A 21,116-nucleotide genomic window follows, 5' to 3' on the forward strand; every position below is an offset into this window, starting at 1 on the left:
ATGTTGGTCTGAATGGAAAATAAAATTAACCAAGGCATGCAATGTCCTGAAAGGATTTGTTATGATTAATCCTGTTGTGGAAGAGACTCCAGAAAGAAGTTTTGAAATTCACCTTAGATGAGACATCTGAGATATATGATGGACTTTCCTGAGCTGGAGATCTGACAGTCCATCAGCATTTCCCTTCTGGTAAAAGAAAGATGCTATAAACTCTGGGGTAGAAACAGTGAAACATATTTCCGAGCCTAAATGACGCCTATCAATCAAATAGAGAAAAAAGGTGGCTAGCACATTGCTTTTTGTTCCCGCTTAAGATGTATTTTCTCCCCCCACCCTCTCCAGCTTGCTGACAGCCATCCTGAATCTTGATAGAGGTTGAGAGGATTGGTTCAAGATGACAAGGAGAATAAAAATGAAAGGATCTTGAGGGTGAGGATATTGGAAGGGGGAATTCTACCATTTGGATGCAGTTCAAGTGCAGAAGTAATCCACATTTTCAACGCAGGACCCATGAAAGCACACAGAAACCAAATGTTGCTCTTTCTTTTTCCAGATTGTTTAACCACCTTGCACTTCTATAGGCAGGCTATAAATTCTAAAATAACATAAGATTTGGTATGAGAGTTAGTGGACATTCAGCCAAGTCTAAATAATACATTATAGGACTGACTCTATGTACTCAGTCATATGCTCGAGTGCTATAGCAGCCTGCTTACTTACTGTAGCTGAATGATTTGGCTTGGCTGCACATCATGCACCCAGAAAGGATTTTAAGTGGAAAAAAGAGACTTGTGCAAAGCTTTCTGTGCTCTTGCCTGAGCAGCTATTGTCACATTGGTGGAAAGGATGGCACAAGCATAGTAGAAAACATGGGTACAGGATATGTGACTGGTTGTACCTTTTCCTAGATTAGAGGGTAACCAAAACTAGATATGCACACTGTGGCCCTATTCAGACATTCAGAATCTTGGTTAAACAAACGTGTGGGGGAGAGCGTGCATATTTCATTCCCATCCCTGTTGTCTTCTGGGAGTTTCAGGTCAACTGTTGGTAGCGGGAAAGACTCCTGTTTCTGTGGAGGCTTCCATGTGATGTAGGACTCTGGAAAATCAGAGTTCTACAACACACATGAAGCCTCCACATGTATTTATTCCTCTGAGAGATCCTGCATCTGATAAAATGATGCCTGCTTTTCAGGTTACGACTGAGTTTCAGGGTGTGGAGACAGGCGAGTAGGTGGTATTATGCGAAGGGAAAGTGTGCAGGCGGAGCACAATCTCTTACCTTTACCCTCGAAAAACATGGAAGAGGAATAAAAGCAAGAACAAAATGGGAGATGTCTCCCTCCCAAATAAAGGGTTACTTTAGAAGTTGCCTAGATATAAGAGCAGGCTTTTGATCATTTTATGGATAAATGGCACAGAGATGGATGATACAGGTTTCCATTCTCGTTCCATAAGATACAATTAGTGTGCTATAACTACATTCTAATGATCAGTCCTGGTTTCTAGCATTCTCATTGTCAGGGAATAATATTTAAGTGAAAGAGAAGGTGGTTTGAGAGCACAAATACATTGGCTTGGATCTTACGTTTTTGATCGTGAACGGAAGAATTTTGTTCACATAAGGATCCCCTTCTATGCATGGAACTATCATTCCTGTTAATTCAGTTCTCTTATCAGAAACAACTTCTATTCACAGACTAAAAGTTTAGGATCCAAGTCATTATCTGCAGTGTGAGTTTATTAACAGTTCTAGAGCAGTTACATATTATCTGCTGCATGTTATTCACTGGACTGGCCAATGCAATTTGTAGCACAATGTTATAGGATACCAGCCATTCTCAGATGACCTCACTGGCATAAGGGAATTGGAGAACCCCCACATCCGCATGTGCCCAGGATAGGTAAATTATATTATTGTTGTCATAATCCGAGCCTTTAAAAACTGTTGCTCAATGGATACAAATGCAGCGGTCTTCCTAAATTGAGGGTCTGAACTGGTGCCATCTGTTACCAACCCAACCACAATTTTTGCAGACTACATCTATTCTATTGTTACAGCAAAATGCTGCTGTTCTTTTTTATTTTAATCAGGTTTATAGAGAGCAGATGCTGACAAAATGAAATTAGTTAACTCTTATACTAGAAGGGCATACTGTGAAGGGTTTGCTGGAAGCTGGTCTGGCAATTATATTGTATAGTATAATTATATCCTATCATATATTACTAGAGTTAGTAATACATGCTGGGATTGACAAGATGGCAGCCTTTCTCAGTTTATGAATGGATACAACCACATTGGATCCAGCCCCCTGGAACTGAGTTCAGTTGTCACAGCGTGGTATTACAGCACAACTTCTGTTCAAAATGGCATCCATCTGGCTCCACAGTTGAACATGAGAAAGGAGGATGATTTGCATCCTTTAAAACAATCTCAGAAACATTGCTTGACTGCCAATTTTATATAGTCTAGTGTGGAACAAAATTAAGCTTTAGAATGAATGTCTATTTGAAATGAAGAGCGGATTTCAAACAATCCAACCATATCAGCTCAAAGACCCAATCCATGTTGCTGCTTTAGCCTCTATGTTATCCCATACAGTGTGAATGGTGCAAGCATATGGATGGGACCAATTGTGTGAATCTTGGTTGGTGGGAATGACTTACCTGATCAACTTTGGTCATGGAGCTATGTCATTCATGTGCAGCTTGTGATTGTGTGGGATTCCAATATGGGAAGTGGCTACTACACCATGGTGGCTATGTGAGAAGGGGGGCAGAGTATGTTATGTTTTATTTCTAGGCTGCCTTTTGGCCAAAAAGGCCCCCAAAGCGGCTTACACACAAATAAAAAACACAAATACAAAATACAAATAAAAATACAATTTACAAAAAATCAAACTAACAAAATTATAGCATTTCTAAAAAGCATCAACAGCTATTCAAAACCATTCATTTTCCTGGTAAAGGGCAGTCCCCAGAAAAATGTCACTGAGAGCAGGGGTGAGGGGGCAAATCAGGTGGAAAAGCGTGCCCCTTGATGGTCCCAGCACAGTCTCACCCCAGCAGCAGTACCTCTCAGTCTGTAGCTCCTCCTGATATGGTCCAGGCAGAGGGGTGGGGCAAGGCAGGTAGAAAAACTTGCCCCTTGATGGTCCAGCACAGTCTCACCCTTGGCTAAGCTGTGACAAAGGCTCACCCAGACTGTAACAACCACCAGACCAAATAACTCCCTGCCTTCTTCCTCATGCAAGATGTTGTTTTGAGCATTAGCAAACAAAGAATACCCCAAGATGGCAGAACCCACAACACAAGCAGCTGAATGTAGATATGATAGACTCCGCCACACATTGTTATCTGCAATTGGTGGATTAAGGCTGACAACAAGTGACAGAGCTGCAGGTACAGAGTAGGCAACTATCCAGTCCTGGATCTGGGTCATTGAGCCTACGCCCAGCACAGTGTGACCCCCCAACCTGCATGGCCCCAGCTAGCCCAAAGAAGACAGCCACGACCAAGTTCAAATGTGGCAAATCTAGCAGACGCTGCAGCTGATGATATGGCTAGTTATCTGACTGCTCTCCATTTCATGGTCAATTCAAGTTCTTATTTATTAAATTTATATCCTGCCCTTCCTCCTAGTAGGAGCCCAGGGCAGCAATTGTATCGCACAATGATTATAACCCCCTTTCATCACTTTATCACACACTGAAACTGATCTGTCTGCATCATAGAGCATTTCACCAACTGCAATAGTCAAATCTGTCATGTGTCCAGCACAATGGGGTTTGTTTTCTTCAATTTAGTCACCTTTCATTCCATAAAATATATCAGATGGCCAACCGCATTCTGTTATTCAGACACTGGTCCAGGGGTTGAAGTGATGTACTGTTGCCCTATCAAATTAGTTTGACCTTTCCTGCCTTGGCCATTTTATGTGCTTGATTTCCATGGAGTGCCTTCAGGGAGCCGCATCTAGCATGTGCTGTTTGCTGCTGGCAAGCAGTGGCATCCATTGTTCCCTGCAAGCCTTTCCTGCTTCAGAACAGGATAGGCTAATAATAGGGCGGAGGGTTGCTAGCTTAGCCCTAATTTGGCTAAGGCTCTTGAAGCAGCTTCAACACACAGATGATGTACTATGTGCAGCTCTCCTCCCAACTTTGGAGCTGGAGAGTAACTTTGTGCAGTTACTTGGACAATCCGACACACCTTTGCAGTTTGAAAGTTGGTTCCCCATCACAATCACTAGAGGGCAGTGCCACACTCGTCATAGCAAATGCATTTGTTGAAGCATGGCTATTTAGCACACTGAAGGTTTCAGGAAGGTGGGAAAGGAAACAAGGCAGTCTTGTTTGAGAGAGACACTGCAACATTTTGTTCTTGTGTTTGTGCTGCATTATCTACATGCAGATTGGTGAGCTAATAGCCCACCATTAGGCACTTTACAACTTACTAGAGCAGCCTTCACCAACCTGGTGCAGTCGCACTGTTTCGGACTACAACTACAGGCTAGGGCTGAAGGAAGTTGTAGTCCAGAACAGCTAGTAGAGGGTACCTGGTTGGTAATGGCTGGACTAGAGCATCTTAGCCCATCATTTTGGACTCGCTAGTTGAAGCAGCAGGTCCTTGGGCTTACTGAGAAAAATTGACAGGAAACAAAACTTAGATTCTGTACTGGGCCTGGTGTTTTACGTTTAGCAAACCAATTTCTTTTTAATGTGCCCTTCCATTTATACTGCCATAGATTGTCTGCAAATTAGCAAGCCACTATGTGTCCTGATCCCACATGCTTGGAAACTCCCATATAATTTATTGCTGGACATCAAGTCAATAGGCAATGAAGGGAAAAGCTTAATCCAGCCTAAAAATCAATTGCTTAGCCCTCTGCTGAAGCCAGCTTGCCTGTGCTTTAATTTGATAAATTGACTCTGCAGCTAGCAACCTGCCCTGTTAGAGAAAAAAAGCACAAGTTTCCAAATGTGCTAGGCAGGCATATTGCAGAAAGAAAGAACATAGAACAGAAAAGAACCACAGTGGCTGTGATTTGTAACTTACTTTCTCACTCAAAGGGATAAGGCAGTTATCAGGCTGAATAAATAAATAATATACATTATCTATTGAGAAACCTTTTCTAGGTAGTATATAATCATACTTAATTTAAATCAGGCTCTCAGCAAGTTTTAAACAGCTAATTGATGCCAGCTGCAGAATTGGCCATTAATCATTACAATGAAAGTAGATTAGAGCCTCAGCACAGTGTTCGTCCCTATGGAACGAATGATACAGAACAAGGAAAGACCAGATCATGCCTTTTATTGGACTAACTAGATTTTTTAAAAATGTACTTATTCAGTGTAAGATTTTAAATTAACTCCACCACCATCACAAACCTCAACAACATATGCATGCTTTCCCAGTGTTTATTCAATGTGTTCATGCTTTAAGAGAACCCATATAGACTGTTGGTCTTAACAGAAAAAGGGACAGGTGAAAGAGTTGGATTCGGATCTGCCCTTCTGTTCATGGAAGGGACCCAGATCTGCTGAAAGAAGGAGAAAGATTTTGTTTGCCAGTTTCCCTGCCCTGCCCTGCAGCCTCCAGCACCACCTTATATGTTGTTCCAGAGGATCCTTTGACTCTCTTTACAGCAGCTTTGGGGGGGGGCACGGGGGAAATCAGCAAAAATCACCTCCCTTGTCGTAATGCAGAGCATCCCATGTGCAGAGGTCCACCCACTAGTAGTCTGGATCCAACCCAGTACTGGTCCTGCACTAAATACTGCAATCCTAAGCATGTTTACATTGAAGTAAGTCCCACTTGTGTTCATTGCAGCCTTCTTCTAGGTAAGTGTGCACTGAGCTGCAGCCTTAGAATCCACAATATTTTGATTGTCTCTGTGGGCCACACACTTGCAAGCACTCCATGAGCCTGACATGTTGCACAAGGTTTTATAGTACAAGCCCATTTTATTTTCCAATAGGAACTGGACCATCTGTGTGAATACTGAACACACTTGTCATATTGTAAAAGCTAAGTGGGTCCGACACTGGGTAATGTCTAAATAGGAGACTGCTCTGCAAGACCACGTCAACTGATCAGTGAAACTATTATATATTAAGATTTATTGACCACCCTTCACCCAAAGGTCCCAGTGCAGGTCACAATAGTTTTAAAATGCATCATTACAAACAGCTAAAAACAACCTAGAATCACATCATAAAATTTAGGGTGGGTCCTAAAAATATACATGTCAAGTGTCAAATGCCAGAGTAAGAAGGTGAGTCTTCAGCATTTGCCAAAAACTGTACAGTGAAGTGCCAGATGCACCTCTGTGGGGAGGAAGTTCCATAACTTAGGGGCTGCCACAAAGAATGCTTTCTCCCAGGCCACCCCTGAGCTTCTGAGGGTGGAGGAACTACCAAAAGGACCCCCTCTGCTGATCTCAACACATGAGAGGCAGTTTTTCAGATATTTGGGGCGTATGTTGTTTAGGGCTTTAAACACTAATGTGAGTACCTTCCGTGCAATGGGCCTGGAAATGAACTGGCAACCAATGCAGCTGTTTTAAAATGGGTTGTATGAGATCTAAAGGGAACCTCTGCCACTAATCTGGCTGCTGCATTTTGAACCAGTTGAAGTTTCCGAGTCATCTTCAGGGGCAGCCTATTTGGAGCACTGCAATAATCCAGTCTGGAAGTTAGCAGAACATGGAGTACTGTGGCAAAGCCATCTCTGTCCAGAAGAGGCTGATGCTGGCAAATCAGCCAGAGCTGGAGATAGTCCTAGCCACTGAGGCCATCTGAGCCTCCAGTGACAATGTTGAATCCAAGAGTATCCCCATGCTGCAGACCTACTCCTTCCAGGTGCAAACCTATCCAGAACAGGCCGCCTCCTCACCTCCCAAACACGTAACATTTGTCTTTTCACGATCCAGCCCATCATCACCTCCAAGCACTAGTTCAGGACCTCAACTGCCATTCTTGATTCAGATGGAACAGAGAGGTAGAACTGGGTGTCATCTGCATATTGATGGCACCAAGTCTCTCGCTGACAGCTCCCAATGGCTTCATATAGATTCTAAATAGCATGGAGACGACAAGATGGAACCTTGCAGAACACCACAGGATTGTTCCCAAGGTGCTGAGCAATATCCTCTCATAATTACTTGTTGGAAGCAGCCCTGGAGGTATGAGTGGAACCAATGAAGCACATTCCCCCCAACCCCCACCTCCCTGAGACAAAAAGGATACCATGGTCAACATTATCAAAAGCCCCTGAGAGACCAAGGAGAATGAGCAGTGTCGCATTCCCCCTTTCTCTCTCCTGACCAATGACATCAACCAGGGTGACCAAGGCAGTTTCACTGCTATGGCCAGGCCTGAAACCAAACTGGAATGGATCCAAGTAATTAGTTTCCTCTAAGCATGCTTGAAGTTGGGACCACCACCACCTTCTCGAGCATCTTGCCCAAAAATGGGATATTTGCCACTGGGTGATAGTTATTTAACATTTTTTGACTCAGGGAGATCCTCTTACGGAGATGCACCACTGCCTTCTTCAGGCAGATGGTACCTCCCCATCCTCCAGTGAAGCCTTAATCACTCCCTGGACCCATCCAGTCAATTCCTCACGACTAGATCTAAGAAGCCAAGATGGGCAAGGGGCAGGTGGTCGGCTGTACTTCTTCAAGCAGCTTGTTCATATCCTTAGGCTGTAATAATCAAAACTGATCCAGTACAGATGGGACAGCACTCTGGATAACTCTACTGGATTGGCTCTAACTGTGGTATCCAACTCTGTCCAAATCTAAGAGATTTTATCCCTAAAGTGCTTTGCAAAGTTGTAGCAGGCCTCCGAGGGTGTCACAGCAACTCTCTCTTGGCCAGATAACAAAAGCCCATTCATCACTTGGAAAAGCTCTGCTGGGCAGCTACTTGCAGACACAATGGTGGCAGAGAACGCTTTCTTCACTGCCACATGGTAGGCACGCTGACACAGCCATACCTGTGTTTGGTCAGGTTTGGACTGAGGTTTTATACCACCTGTGCTCCAGCCACTGACTCTTGTGTTTCATCGCACACAGATCAGTGGCATACCATGGTGACCTACGTGTTCCACAACGATGGTGGGGGCACTCAGGAACAATCGTATCAATGGCTCTACTCATCTCACCATTCCACAGTGCAACAAGAGTGTCAACAAGAGCACTAGCCATGTTAATCCCCCAGAGCATTCAGGAATCCATCAGATTCCGTTAAGTCTCCAAGGGTGGGCCATCTCAATGGGTCCCCCACGCTTATAGAGTGGAGTAGTTACATGACAGTTTACAAAGTAATCCTGGGCAGTCTCCCACCCAACACTGACATCCATTTCTAGCATTGCTAGAGTCTCGCAGCCCTTGTGAATTAGACATCAGGCAAGGTAAGGCAAAACAAATAGCAATTATATTCGTTAAAGCGGAAATTAATTTGGAAAGCACAGTAAGCAGAGAATCTGTGTAGGCAAAGTTCAGTGATGTTTCTAGTGTCATAAAGAGACTCCAGTATTCTAAAGTTTTGATATTTTATACCATGGGTCTGGAGGATACCTGCAATATTATCCTTCTGAGCATGGTCAATAGGCATAAGCCACACCTACTGACTTTGGAAACCATTCCGTGCAATTAACAAAACAAAATACACAGACTCTTAAGGGATTATACACTATTGCATATTCTTAAACTTAAACCTAAAAAAGAATGTAATTTGAATGCAATTCTGAAAATTGAAGGGCAATATCCAAGGACTTAGTTTGTCAGTAACTCATATAATTTTTGATAAGTTAAATGAATGTATCAAGATTCAACAAATATTGCAATACCATATAGTGGTTTTATGTTAAATACAGTAATGGATAAGGATGAGCAAGAAAGGGATTAAGTGACGCAATTTGTCGTAAAGTCCACTAGATGGCAACATTCTTTACCTTTAGTCAAACTATACCAAGTATTTACTGGATATTGCAAAGTATTCCCCAACTTTCAGATGAACTGAGAATAGAATAGACCCTGCTAGGGCTGAGCTTAAGGGTGGAACAGGTTTTGTTAACATGTTCAGCTAACATTTCCAGCATTTGGGGATTCTCTGGTGACGGCATCAAGAGGTGAAAATGATTTGCCTATTCAGAGCGAGTGGAATACTTCCTAAATGGGCTTAGCATGTAGCCAAGTCAAACTGGCTGCACAGGGTTGTGATGGCATCCGGTTCACTATGTGTTCTCTGACTGACTGGGATCACCAACATGACTGATCCAAGAGGCATTTGCTCTCGCTCATATTTGCCTTCGGTGATGTCACATGATCAAATCTAGTTAGCTAGGAAGTGTTCCAATATCGACTTGTCCACTAAATGATACCTAATTGCATGGAACTGCGCATGTGATTAACTGAAGAAGATAACACAGTAATGAAGAGGGTAAAAAATGACACCAGTGCCACAGCAGAGAAAGCAAACAGTGTTGGTGACTGAGAAAAGGCAAACATTTTCACAATGGAGGAGCAAAAAATAAAAGCAGAACACTCAGTGGAGCCCTAGATCCTACTAAACAATTTATCATCTGTGAGATTCTGCCTTATATTCAGAAAAAAAATACAGAAACAGCAACCATGCATCCTAATACGAACTCTGAGCATGAAAGGACAATAATATTCTATTCATTTTTAATGTTCATTTAATGTGGCACTAGTATGAAATCCAAATTCAAACAAGGGAAATTCATCCTGAGAAGGCTATGTGTACGTGTATATAAAACTGTGATTCACAGCGAAAATCTTTGGTGAATAATGTTTGCAGTCACAGCTGGCTTCCAATTTATATTAACTGCATCAACCTTGTTTGCATTTTCTATTAAAAGCTATGATTCCCTACTTTCAGTATTATCTCAGCAGAATTATTCGTAAGGCCATCGGTTCCACTGACATTACATGGGTATTTTGCAAGGATGACCCTTCAGTCAATTTTTTGCTTCATTTCTCCCATTTTTTGTAAACTACAGTACCATGAACTGCAATGAAAGGTCCTTTCCGTTGTTTCACTATCTATTGTCTTCAATTATTATGGTTCTTCTAGGGTAGACATCAATATCCACAAATATATAACGATATTCGTATTTTCCACTTTCTGGATTCTGTAAGGGGGGGAATAATGTAAGTATTAAATAATGTAAACATTAAAATTATGGTTGACATAGTTCATAGAGGCTGTCATACCTCTTTCACCTCCAGATGAACTGTCCCCTGTTTTCCTTTTTCTGAGCCTTCAATATAGAACTTTAGGCGCATGTATTTCAGTCCATCTTTTACATATTCAATGTGGCTAAGAAAAAAAGTTTGGAAGCTCTGAATGTTATAGTCAGAAAAAATAATTATATAATTTTTGGACACAAACTTTACATGCACAAACTCTAGTGAACCAAATACCACTTCGGAGACTAATTTATCAGTGGTGTAAAAGTCACTACCTAATAGCTGACTATGAACGCAGAGGACCATGATGTAACAATCAGAGCCTTTCAGAGTCAAGGACTGTGCAAAAGAATGACATGAAGTATGAATGAGTTCTGGGGTTTTGAAAGGGTAGAACACGAGTACTGGAAATAATCACCAGAACTATGAGCACTATGGTTTGGTGAATAATGTCCATCTCCTAGGTTCTACTATGTGTAGATCCCAGTTTTCATAAGAATTTTGAAAATCCTTGCCAAAAATTAATATTTGCAACAGGGAATCTTGTCTTACTTCCAGAGCTCAGTTGAACATATCTGGTTATGGGTACACCTGGCCTATCCAGTCTGAAGGCTTTGGCTGCCCAATTCACAAAAAAGTGAGTTGGGTCTAAAACTCAATTTACATCTGATCCTGAGTACATTTACTCAGATGAGAATCTGACTGAGTTTTCAGTGGAAGCTACACCTAAAGTATGCATAGAGTGTTGCCATAAATATGGAACTAAACATACTTACATTTAAATACCCCACCATTAACTCAGAAGTTCTCAGAGCCTTAACCCCCCCCCCCCAAAAAAAAACTTGGTGCCCCATCTAAGCATACTTTACCTTCGGAGCCACCAGCCAACTGGTAGTTATCACTCAGGACGGCAAGATCACAGTATCTTTTTACATAGCTGCATGTACCGATGCTGTGCATGGAAGGCTCTGTGGGTTGGAGTTCTAATTCAACATTGACTTTAGAAGAGAACTAAAACAGTGTTCTCAGGCTCACACTTATAAAATCAGCTGGTCTGAGAAAGAGCTGCTGTGGTCTCATACGTTCTCATTCTCTGCAGCTTACCATAGTTAGCATAGCACAGCTGTTCCCAAACTTTTTCCCCCACAGAAAATTGCTGAGGGTCTTCTTGGCAGACCACATAATGATTTTTCTGCTTGTTGTAGCAATTGTAATGTGCTGTGCCTAGATGCTGTATGATTTTTAATGGAATCAAGGTAAAACCCTTAATTCTAGTCTCCTATCGGCTTCACTGCTAATCCTTTCCACTGCCTTCAAGTGCCTCTTCCTTCCACCATTTCTGGTCCATCCTGCTCACCTTCTGGGCAGACCACTGGGTTTGAAGAAGAATGGAGCAGCCACTGCATCTGCATTTTTCACAGGCATGCCAAAGACCACCTGCATGAAATTCATGGCCCACAGACTACACTTTGGGAACCTCTGGCATAGCACATTGGCTGGTGGCAGTGCTGAACCTCATCTACTGAGAAGAAAGCACATGTGGTTCTGCATGCTGCCATCTCTTCTCTCCCCCTGAAATGTCATACTTTCCAGGTGTTTTATGGGACACAAAGGGGGCCCCATTCACCATATTAGAAACACCACTTGTACACCTTAATATAATGTTGGTGTGTATTTCTAAAACTTGTGAGGGCTGCTTCATACATTATTCTTCTAACAAAGGGTGATATCCAATATTAGTAATCCTCAAAGAAGACACACTGAAATCCACACTGGATATCACCCATGTAAATATTAACTTCTGTATTGCAAAAAGTGCGTATTTTCTGTGTTTGAATGGCAGCAACTTTTTGACATTAATATAAGGAGAAGAAAACCGACAAAATATAGCCTGAACAGAGCAGTGTTCCGAGGATTCACTTTGAAAGTGACCCTCACGCTGCCCTTAAATCTTAACAGAGTATATGTTCCCTAAGTTAGTCATGTCCATTAATTTCAGTGGTTCTCCTTTGAGCATGACTAATGTTGGATGCAACTCAAGGAGATTCATCTCAACTGTGAAACAACTTTCAGAAAAAAGATATTTAGAAAACATCCTGGACACTCCTTGTTGTTATAAACCATATGAAGACACTCGTTTCATATCTGAATGATTTCCTCAAGGTAAAAAAAAGACACCCTTGAGGGGACAAAAAGTTTAAAAATAAGATAAAAAGATTTCTATACTGGGAATAAGGAAACAATTTTGACTATTTTCCGAGTTCTCAAACAGCTACATGTAAGAGTCTAATAATGGTTTAGCATGATGTGACAGTAATGAGCTGCAGTGCACCTTGGCTTGCATGTTACTCCCTCTTCTTTCCACACAGTAAAGACAGGAAGTTAGGAAGTATCTGTTTTTGCTTTTGGCTAACCCTGGTTTGTCATGCCACCTGGAGTGACAAATTATGATTAACACTAACTCTCATTAAATTTCAAACAAGTCATAGGTTATGAAGCTGGGGTGTAGAAACTAACCATAGTTAGCATTAGCCATAATTCCAAAAGTTCCAAATTCCCCTCTTAGCTGTGTAGGAGGAGGACAGGGTGAGGAGCCTGAAACTCACACCAGCCCATGCACATTGTGTTAAACCTTGGTTAACTGTGACACGAGAATGGGGCCACTGTGTTGAATGAACACTGTCTTCTCATCTGTTCCTATGAGCAGCCACACTTTGGCAGGATGCAGCGTAAAGGTCTTAGTATCTTCATGAGACATGAACTTGTGAAGAAGTCAAGCCCCACCTCCAGTGCAATAACTGCTGCTAGTGTTCTCAGTGTTGCTGTATGACATATTCATGTACAAGAGGTACATGAAGTTCTATCCAGCAGTAAGATGGACCAGAGACTCTTCAGCATCTTGGTATCCAGCATAAATGCAATAAATCAATATTACTAAGGAAGATTTTTGGCATTCAGGTCAATTTGCAACAGTTATTATTGGTCTTAAATCCAGTCTGCTAGCCTAGGCCCCTAGGTATTCTCTCTTTTACTTTCTCCTACTTTAGGACAGGTGAATATGACAAAGGTCAAGTGACATGAACAAAGCAAGTAACAAGTTCATAGAGAATGTTAGCAGAAGAGGACTGGTGCTTCTGTAAGAGATGCATTAATGAGTACCTGACTAGTTGCCTTCGCCCACGACGTGTAGCTTCACCATAACCTTTTATGGGTTCACCAAAAACACCTATTACCTAATCAGTAAGGACATGATAGGATGCTTAGTGATTCATCTTCTATCAAGCACTAGATGAGTAGTTTCCTCAACCCAATCAGCAATTCTATGCAAGCTTCCTCAATGAATTACCTCAAGAGGTGGCGAGCTCTCTTTCCCAAGGTCTAAAAACAGAACCTGGGAAGCCATCTGTTGGAGATGCTCCAGCTTTGGACTTCCTGCATTGAGCAGAGAGTTGGACTAGATGGCCTACCAACCCCCCTCCAACTCTCATGATTCACTGAAAGCTTGCTCAACATTACTGATCTTCCTCTGAAGATCAGTAGCAGCAGAGAATGCGGGAGAGGTTCCAGGATACACTCTCAGTTAATGCAGGGCAACAGTGTATGGGGTAGCCAGTGCCCCTAGAAGATGCCTCAGAATCCTCTGCAATGAGCAGGGGGTCTGTGGCAGATAGGCAGGGCATTCCTTGGCAGGCTAGTTGATGTGGGGAAGGTTTTCCCTAAATATAGAAAGTTTAGTACAGTTATTTTCAGATTTGTGTAATGCAATCTTCCCTACACAGTCTTTCAGGCTGTCTCTTTTTCATTGCTGTCTGGTCAAGAGTTATGCAGGAATTTACCAAGGATATTGCAAGGATATCTCTATACAGTTACCCATGAAAACAGAAGACTTTCTTGGATCTATTTATTATCTATTAATGGCTACTAACTATGATGGTTATGTTCTACCTCCACTGGGGAAGCAGTATGCTTCTGAATACCAGTTGCTGGGTTTCCTAAGTGGGGAGAGTGTTGTTGCACTCAGATCCTGATTGTGGGCATCCTACAGGCATCTGGTTGGCCACTGTGAGAATAGGATGCAGATGAGAACAGACGGGCCTGTGGCCTGCTCCAGCAGGCTCTTCTTATGTTCTTATCTAGACTGGGCATTCAGTTACCCTCTCACCTCTTTGTGGCAGATAAGTGAGGAATATTCCAAGACAGATGATGTTTAAGTGATTTACCAGAAAAAAAATCATTCAGACTACTCAAACTGCATTCACAATTAAGAGTTTGAGAAGCAGAGCTTCTGGTATCCCTGATTTGGCACCATGCAATGCACAATAAGAACACAAGCCAATCCCAGATTTAAACCCACTTCCAAATGTTGTCAATCAGTCTTCAGTATATATATAAACCCTATCTTTTGGATTGGAATAAGCAAATGAAAAGTGGCAGTTGTTAAGAGGAGCTATAGAAGGCAAGGTTCCCTTCGAGATGAAAGAAAGGGCACTTCTTAAGGACTGCCTCTTTCACTCAAACATGAAAACAAACCTCAGGGTGAACTCTGCATTTTTCCAAGGCATCGCCATAGATTTTGCTGGGGCTGGAGGGAGAGAACAGCTCCTTAAAAATCACATAGAATAAACCACCTAAAATGGAGGGAAATCAAACATAAGTGAACTAAGTATGTGTCTACTGAAGTTGTCAATAGTAAAACGGTGAGGATTTTCCCGTTTCAACAACCTGTAATGCCGATCCCGACCACCACCACAATTAAGTAGGTGAAATCTCGCCCAGCTTCTTTCACTGAAACAGAAAACAAGACCAAAATAAAAACAATGAAATAGTAGTTATACAATATCAGCTTAAGGCAAGCCATAGTTGTCGTCTCATGCCTAAATATCCAATAGCTTCTAATGGCTTCCTCTAAAATTAAGATAAAAGACTGAGATCCATTCTAGCAAATGTACTTACCCCTAGAGCTACGTCACTCTCCATTCTTGCTTTTTCCAAAGGAAATTTGGTGCAGGTTTACTCGGTGGAGGCTGGTTCATTAGGGTGAGTGGGGCAGTGCCCCACCAGCCTCAGTCTGCCCTCAGCCAGCCCTCACCTGCCTGCTTTCTTACCAACTTGCATCCAATCCAGTGGGTGGCACTGCCTGTCAGCTTTCTCCCGCTTAGTCTGTGTTGTCCTTGCACAACTCAGCAGGGAGGAGGATGGAGACAAAACTAGAATTAGTTAGATCCACCTGTCATTGGCTCTGGCTACATTTACTGCTGGTCTTCCTGCTTTGGCCCCACCAGTCATGATGGGCACTGGCTGCCACTGGGTTTACCATCAAGGTAGCTAACCAGTAGTTCTCCAGAAGGTGTTGGACTCCAGCTCCAGCCAGCATGGCCAACGATCAGAGATGATGGTAACTGTAGCCCAACAACATATTGGAGGGTTTTAGGTTCACCACCCGAGGTAGAGGTTAGGAGGGCAGCTATCCCGTTGCTTTCCTTTCACAAGGGCGCAAGAGCTGTTTAGCCAAGGTCTTACAAGTCTTTTGTGGCATTTTTGTCTTGATTGCTAGACATTACTGATGCCATATCATCATCATCATCATCATATAAATAGCTTTTAACAGTGGCAAGTGGTGTACACATATTTTAATAAAATAAATAAATTATTTCATTACTCTTTCTTGAGACACATAAGCAGTTCTCTCACACTGCATTAGAATGCCCTAGTGCAGAACCTGAGAATTATTACAGTGCATACTGTGACCATGGCAGTTATTTTTGATTCAGTCTTCATCCTCACAGCCACTGGGTCAACATATCCTCTCTCTACTGATTTTTTGCTGGTTTCAAACCTCTCTGGTCCTCCCTGTTTTTAAGAGAGCTGACTGAAGATGACATAACATTATCCAAAGTGTGCACACTTCCTCCCCTCCCGCTGTTTGAACAGGTTTGTCCCATGCAAAACAAAAGGTTTTTGACCAGAGACATTTGTGGGATGAATGTGTTAATACAATGCAAAAATCGATCTATTACACCACCTTCAATTATTTGAAACAGTATTGTCTGTTGTCTGATTTAGGCTTCATACACTGTTCAACTGATCAATTGATTGGTCAAATGGCTGCCTATTATTTTACTGTAACCAAATATTCCAAGAATGCCACTGTATACCTTATGGCACTTTACCTTATGTATTTCATTATGGTGTCATTTGCTAGGAAGGACAAATGAGAACGCAGTGGGCCTGCTAAACCTAAAGTGTCACGGGTGAATCTGGCAGCATAGCAAAGCCTCTTGCACCGCCATGCTTAATTTTGGGCACTTCCAAACAGAAACAAAAGCAGTCATTAGATGTAGTCATAACTGGCAAAGGCCACTGGGTTAGTGAGTAGAGTGTCAGACTAAAAACAAGGAGTCCCAGATTAAAATCCTCAGTCAATCATGGTGCTCATTAGGCAAGGTTAGGCCAGTCACAAACCTCTGATCTATCTCACAGGAGTTGTGAGAATAAAATAGGGAGTAGCTACATATACTGCCTTGAGCAGTTTGGGAAAAGAGCAGAAGAAAAATGCACTAAAACAAATAAAAATTCTTTAAAAGTTTCCTGTTTCATAGTAACAGGGGTCTAACTAATAGCAAAAAAGTTAAATCAAACCTGTTTATGATTGGTGTTCTCATAACATAAATTCATTAAAAATACTTGGGCCATTCTTTAATAACAGTGGACCAAATCTTTCTGGACTAGTCAAATGCCCTCTTCCTCCAGCTCCAAATGTCGCTGCCACTTAAGAAGCATGAAACATGCTAAGTTAAACTTTCTTGCTTTATTGTTATTGTTTTTAGCCAATGGCCATTACAATCTAAGCTAAACTTGAATAAAGATAGCGAAGACGTTTTCTGAAATAGTTATTTTTTAAAGTTGCAGTGTAAGAGCCAGTTTTATGCCTCCGTACATTAAATCCAGCCAGGCTTTTAATTTTTATGAAATCCCTTCCAAAATATATCATTGTTCTTATGGATGAATAAGAAACCAATAAAAATGTAAAACAGGTCATGGAAGTGCTATATACACACTATTAAAAACTCCAAAGATATAAATAATGCAATGAACACAATCTATTTACATGATATAACAAGCACACCGGTACTTAGGTATGTTTACAGAAAATTCCTGTAAAGAGTTAGACATGAAAACCCCTTTGAAATCAAGGGAATAGCACACCCAACTCTGCATAGGATTGCTGCCTTAGGAACTCATGCTGCACAAATGATAGGCCTAGTCAGGTGTTCTTATTAGGCGCTAAGTTAACATGTGAGGGTATGTTTTGTGTGGATGAGTGTGCTAGCTCCATTCCAGTTGCCCACCATGAGTGAAAATCTGAACTGGGGAGCTTCTTGGACTCATGGATGCAGTGACATCACAAGACTATGCAAACATGTAATCCTGCTTTTCCTTATGTTTATTTGCTAACACATGTCTGTATTTGGTAAGTAGGAGGGATAAAAGGGAATGTTAAGGAGGGAGTGTTTGGCATGAATGTCTCTGACTGGGTATTGGATTCTCTGGTTGTGAGGAGGGAATGAGTGAGGGATTGTATTATACAGCCACAAAAGTGGCTGTATACTATAGCCTGCGTGGATTTTTCACATTCCGCAATGTTAAATTGAAAATACCCCCATGCCATTCTGATGCTTCCCATAAGCTCATTTCAAAACAAAACCTTACAAAATAGTCCTGAACTCAGAAACGCTTGCTTAACAACACTCTCAATTTTCATGGCGATACACAAAACAGTCAGAGAGAATCGAGAGTTCAAAGTCTAAAAAGAGAGAAAAAAAACCCAGAGCCCTTTTGGACTTTTTTCTCCCAGAGTTCTGTTGAAATTCATTACAAATCAGCCATGTTCACAGAGTACCTGTAATCCTAATACTGACCTTGCCCCATACTCTGACCTTAATCTTCTGCAGTTTAAACATTTAAAAATGCCTGGCTGATTTTTAATTAATTTAAGAAATTTTGGCTGGCACCCTATTGGACTGTGAAAGACCAACCCAAATTGTGTTTGCATTTTGACAAATTTGTAGGGCAGTCCAATATCTTAGAGAGGAGGTCAGGTCTCCTGCTCCCTGGTGCATTCACTATAGCTGCCCAATTTCCCTGCTGTTTAAAGTTTGATAGGAATATCTGTTGGCTATAGGTACGTTCTTAAACCACAAGGTTTTTTTGCCTATTAGTGAATTTAATATATACTGGAGGTTTTGTCAGTCAGGGAGTCAGTTGGTTTTATTTTAGGGCTTGGATAGATAGATTAGGAATAGGGATAGAGGGTGGTGGCTGGCCTGGGTAGGATTAGATAGTGTAGTGATATATTGTGTCAGAGCTTATTTCTATCTGTAAGGGTTAAAATTATAATATGTAAATAATAAAGTATCATTTTGTTTTTTTTATTGTTCGATACTTGTGCCTATTGCTTGGTTACTCCATACCATAAGTAAATATCAGTCAGGGAGACTGTGAATAAAGAAACGGTACTGAAATTAAAACTCTTAATTTACCGTGTCTCTTGGCAAATACTATAAAGGTGTTTCATACTGAAACTGGTGGCAGCATGATACCATAAGGGTAACCCTTGAAGGAAAGGATTGCCTTACAAACAACCTAGCAAAAACTATATCCACAGTGGGTTTGGGTATTCAGGATCACCCAGAGATTAGGGTAGGATACTGTGGAGTGCCCAGGCTCTGAGTGAAAATACTGCACACAGAGGTTGGGAAGTGCTGAACAGCTTCTGTACATGTGTAATGGATAGACAATACATTGTATAGAGACTGACATCCCCCTCATCTGCTGTAGGAAAGCAGGCATAGAATGGTGGGGATGTCACAGAGGCTCTCCACACATTTTAGAACCCCCTTCACATATTAACATCTATCAGAATGGCCGAAGAGGGCATATATACTCCCTTTGTTTGTGTGAATCCTACTGATTACATTCAAGCCACGTCAACTTACAACTGTCTGAAAGTCCAGGAGTTCTCACACAAGCACTTGTTTTGCAGAGATGCTGAGAAATGTCTGCAAGAGCACTAAACCCAGCATGCAATCACTCACTCATCGGTTTGCCAGTGGCTAATAAGAATCAACTCCAGTCAAACAAGTCAGGAAGCTTTTGTAAACTGGAAGAGAATAGATTCTTTTTCTGGCCACCAAACACAGCATGAGTAACAGACATAAGATATGTTATAGCGAGTTCTAGGTTCTGGTGGATCCCAAAATGCTGGAGTTCTTGCAAAAAACTCTGGATGAGATGGATCTTGTTCTGATCCAGCAAAGTCCTTCTTATGTTGTTAAGCAAGCCAAAAGCAGATACTCAGGATCGCTTGATTAGTTATGTGTTAATTGTTACGAGATCCTGGGAATGCACTCTTGCTTTGTAAATTTAGAAACAAATTGATGGATTGCAGAGATTCTAGGAAAAATATGTAGACTACATAATATTGCAATCAACCCACCACTGTCTTAGATAATGTGTAGACATCCCTCTCGCCTCCAAGCAACCACAAACAGCTTGGTGAAAGGACTCCTGGGGTAGAAAATGGCATTTCCATGCAAATCTGCTCTGGGCAACTTTTATTATAAACCAGTCATGGCTTATGACAGTGTACCATAAAGAGGGCTGGTCCAAGATACTTTGCTACCTGAAGCAGAACAGCAAAGCCAAGGTGCAAAGGCTGGTCAAGTTAGTTTAGCATACAAGACCAACAACTCACATGTACCGCTTCCTTGAGAGTAAAAATATATTAATAATATAACAATTTAACAGTTTGCTGTCCTTTCATGACATCCAAAATCAGCTGCCCGAGGCAGCCACCTCACTCTGCCTAATGACAGACACACTTTTCATCATTTGCTGCTGTGCTCAGTGACCCAACTCATTCATTAATGGGTCTCCAACCAAAGAACTGCATCACTTTCTCAAAAACAAATTACCAAATAGTCTCACTGAGATCCCAATTAGCACCACCATTTTAGCCATGTCGACTCAGAAATAAGTCCTATTAGGTTCAATGGGACTTACTCCCAGGTAAGTGGGGGTAGGATTACAGCCTAAGTCTTGCAGGATATTTCAGGCTATAGAGTGAAAAAGCAGTGGTTAGGCACAACAGAAATATGTCTATGTTACATAGATATACCTGGAAAGATGGAGGGCTACAAGAGATTAGGAAATGAGTTTTACATTCCAAGTAATCTTTGCAGTTGTTGGAGCCTCTCATCCCTTACCTTTCTGAGCAGCTGATAGGGGTGCTTCTTCTTTTTTGCTTTTTTGCACAGACACCTGCCTGCTGCTGTTTTCAGGTTTCCCAGCTTTCAGGGCCCCTTCCGGAGTCCAGATGTTTCGCTTCACGCTCGCAAAGGCTATAGCAGGGCGTAAGACATATTCGTCTGTGCTCAACCCTTGTCCGAGTCTGAAACACGCCCAAGTCCTTAGAAGCGCCTTCCTATGATGTACAAGCGACCACTTCACTGAGGATCCCAGTAGCTTGTCGCTACAGCGGATTCCTCGCATTAAAAAAGAAAGCATAGTGAGGCGAATCAGTATCTCAATGTATTACTCCAAATGCAACGTCTAGTAATTATACTAAATCTTTTCCCGTCCCGTGCAAAGAATCGAATTCATCATTCCGTAGCTTACTCTCAGTGCAAAATAGCCATACTTCAGAAAGATAAATCTTAACTAAATCTTTTCGTTTAGTTTTCACCTGTTAATACACTTTTAACGAATCACCGGAGATACGACCCCTTCACTCACTGTTGTTTGCTATTTGACCCGCCATTACGTTTGCAAACCTCTCTGGGCACTGTAGTTTGCAGGAAACCAGATCTGCTCACGACTACTCCGGAAAAGTA

The 21,116-nt window shown here is 41.8% G+C and overlaps 2 protein-coding genes across 2 annotated transcripts; both read right to left on the minus strand.

The window, feature by feature from the left end:
• Window positions 1-3,018: 3,018 nt before the first annotated feature.
• On the minus strand, window positions 3,019-3,597 carry LOC133377272 (transmembrane protein 220-like). Its single transcript, XM_061610995.1, has one exon. The coding sequence runs from the start codon at window positions 3,442-3,444 to the stop codon at window positions 3,019-3,021; it is 426 nt and encodes a 141-aa protein (XP_061466979.1). The 5' UTR covers window positions 3,445-3,597.
• Window positions 3,598-6,107: 2,510 nt separating this feature from the next.
• Window positions 6,108-21,104, minus strand: TIMM21 (translocase of inner mitochondrial membrane 21). The gene is made up of 6 exons (XM_061594591.1): window positions 20,490-21,104; window positions 14,947-15,009; window positions 14,755-14,852; window positions 13,384-13,457; window positions 10,249-10,354; window positions 6,108-10,166 (listed from the first exon to the last, which is right to left on the minus strand). Exons 1-6 carry the CDS (start codon window positions 20,788-20,790, stop codon window positions 10,074-10,076), a joined length of 735 nt encoding a protein of 244 aa, XP_061450575.1. The 5' UTR covers window positions 20,791-21,104; the 3' UTR covers window positions 6,108-10,073.
• Window positions 21,105-21,116: the final 12 nt, after the last annotated feature.

The sequence above is a fragment of the Rhineura floridana genome, chromosome 1, assembly GCF_030035675.1.
Source record: "Rhineura floridana isolate rRhiFlo1 chromosome 1, rRhiFlo1.hap2, whole genome shotgun sequence".
In the NCBI taxonomy this organism is placed as follows: domain Eukaryota; kingdom Metazoa; phylum Chordata; class Lepidosauria; order Squamata; family Rhineuridae; genus Rhineura; species Rhineura floridana.

Bases quoted from the DNA above. Each gene is read 5' to 3' on its own strand.
- LOC133377272 (XM_061610995.1), bottom strand. From the start codon at position 3,444: ATGACCCAGATCCAGGACTGGATAGTTGCCTACTCTGTACCTGCAGCT.
- TIMM21 (XM_061594591.1), bottom strand. From the start codon at position 20,790: ATGCTTTCTTTTTTAATGCGAGGAATCCGCTGTAGCGACAAGCTACTG. The intron at 14,853-14,946 runs GTTGTTGAAACG...CCTCCATTTTAG, and splicing joins GGTCGGGATCGGCATTACAG to GTGGTTTATTCTATGTGATT. The intron at 10,355-13,383 runs GTACTCATTAAT...TTTTTTTCTTAG, and splicing joins GGGCGAAGGCAACTAGTCAG to CCACATTGAATATGTAAAAG.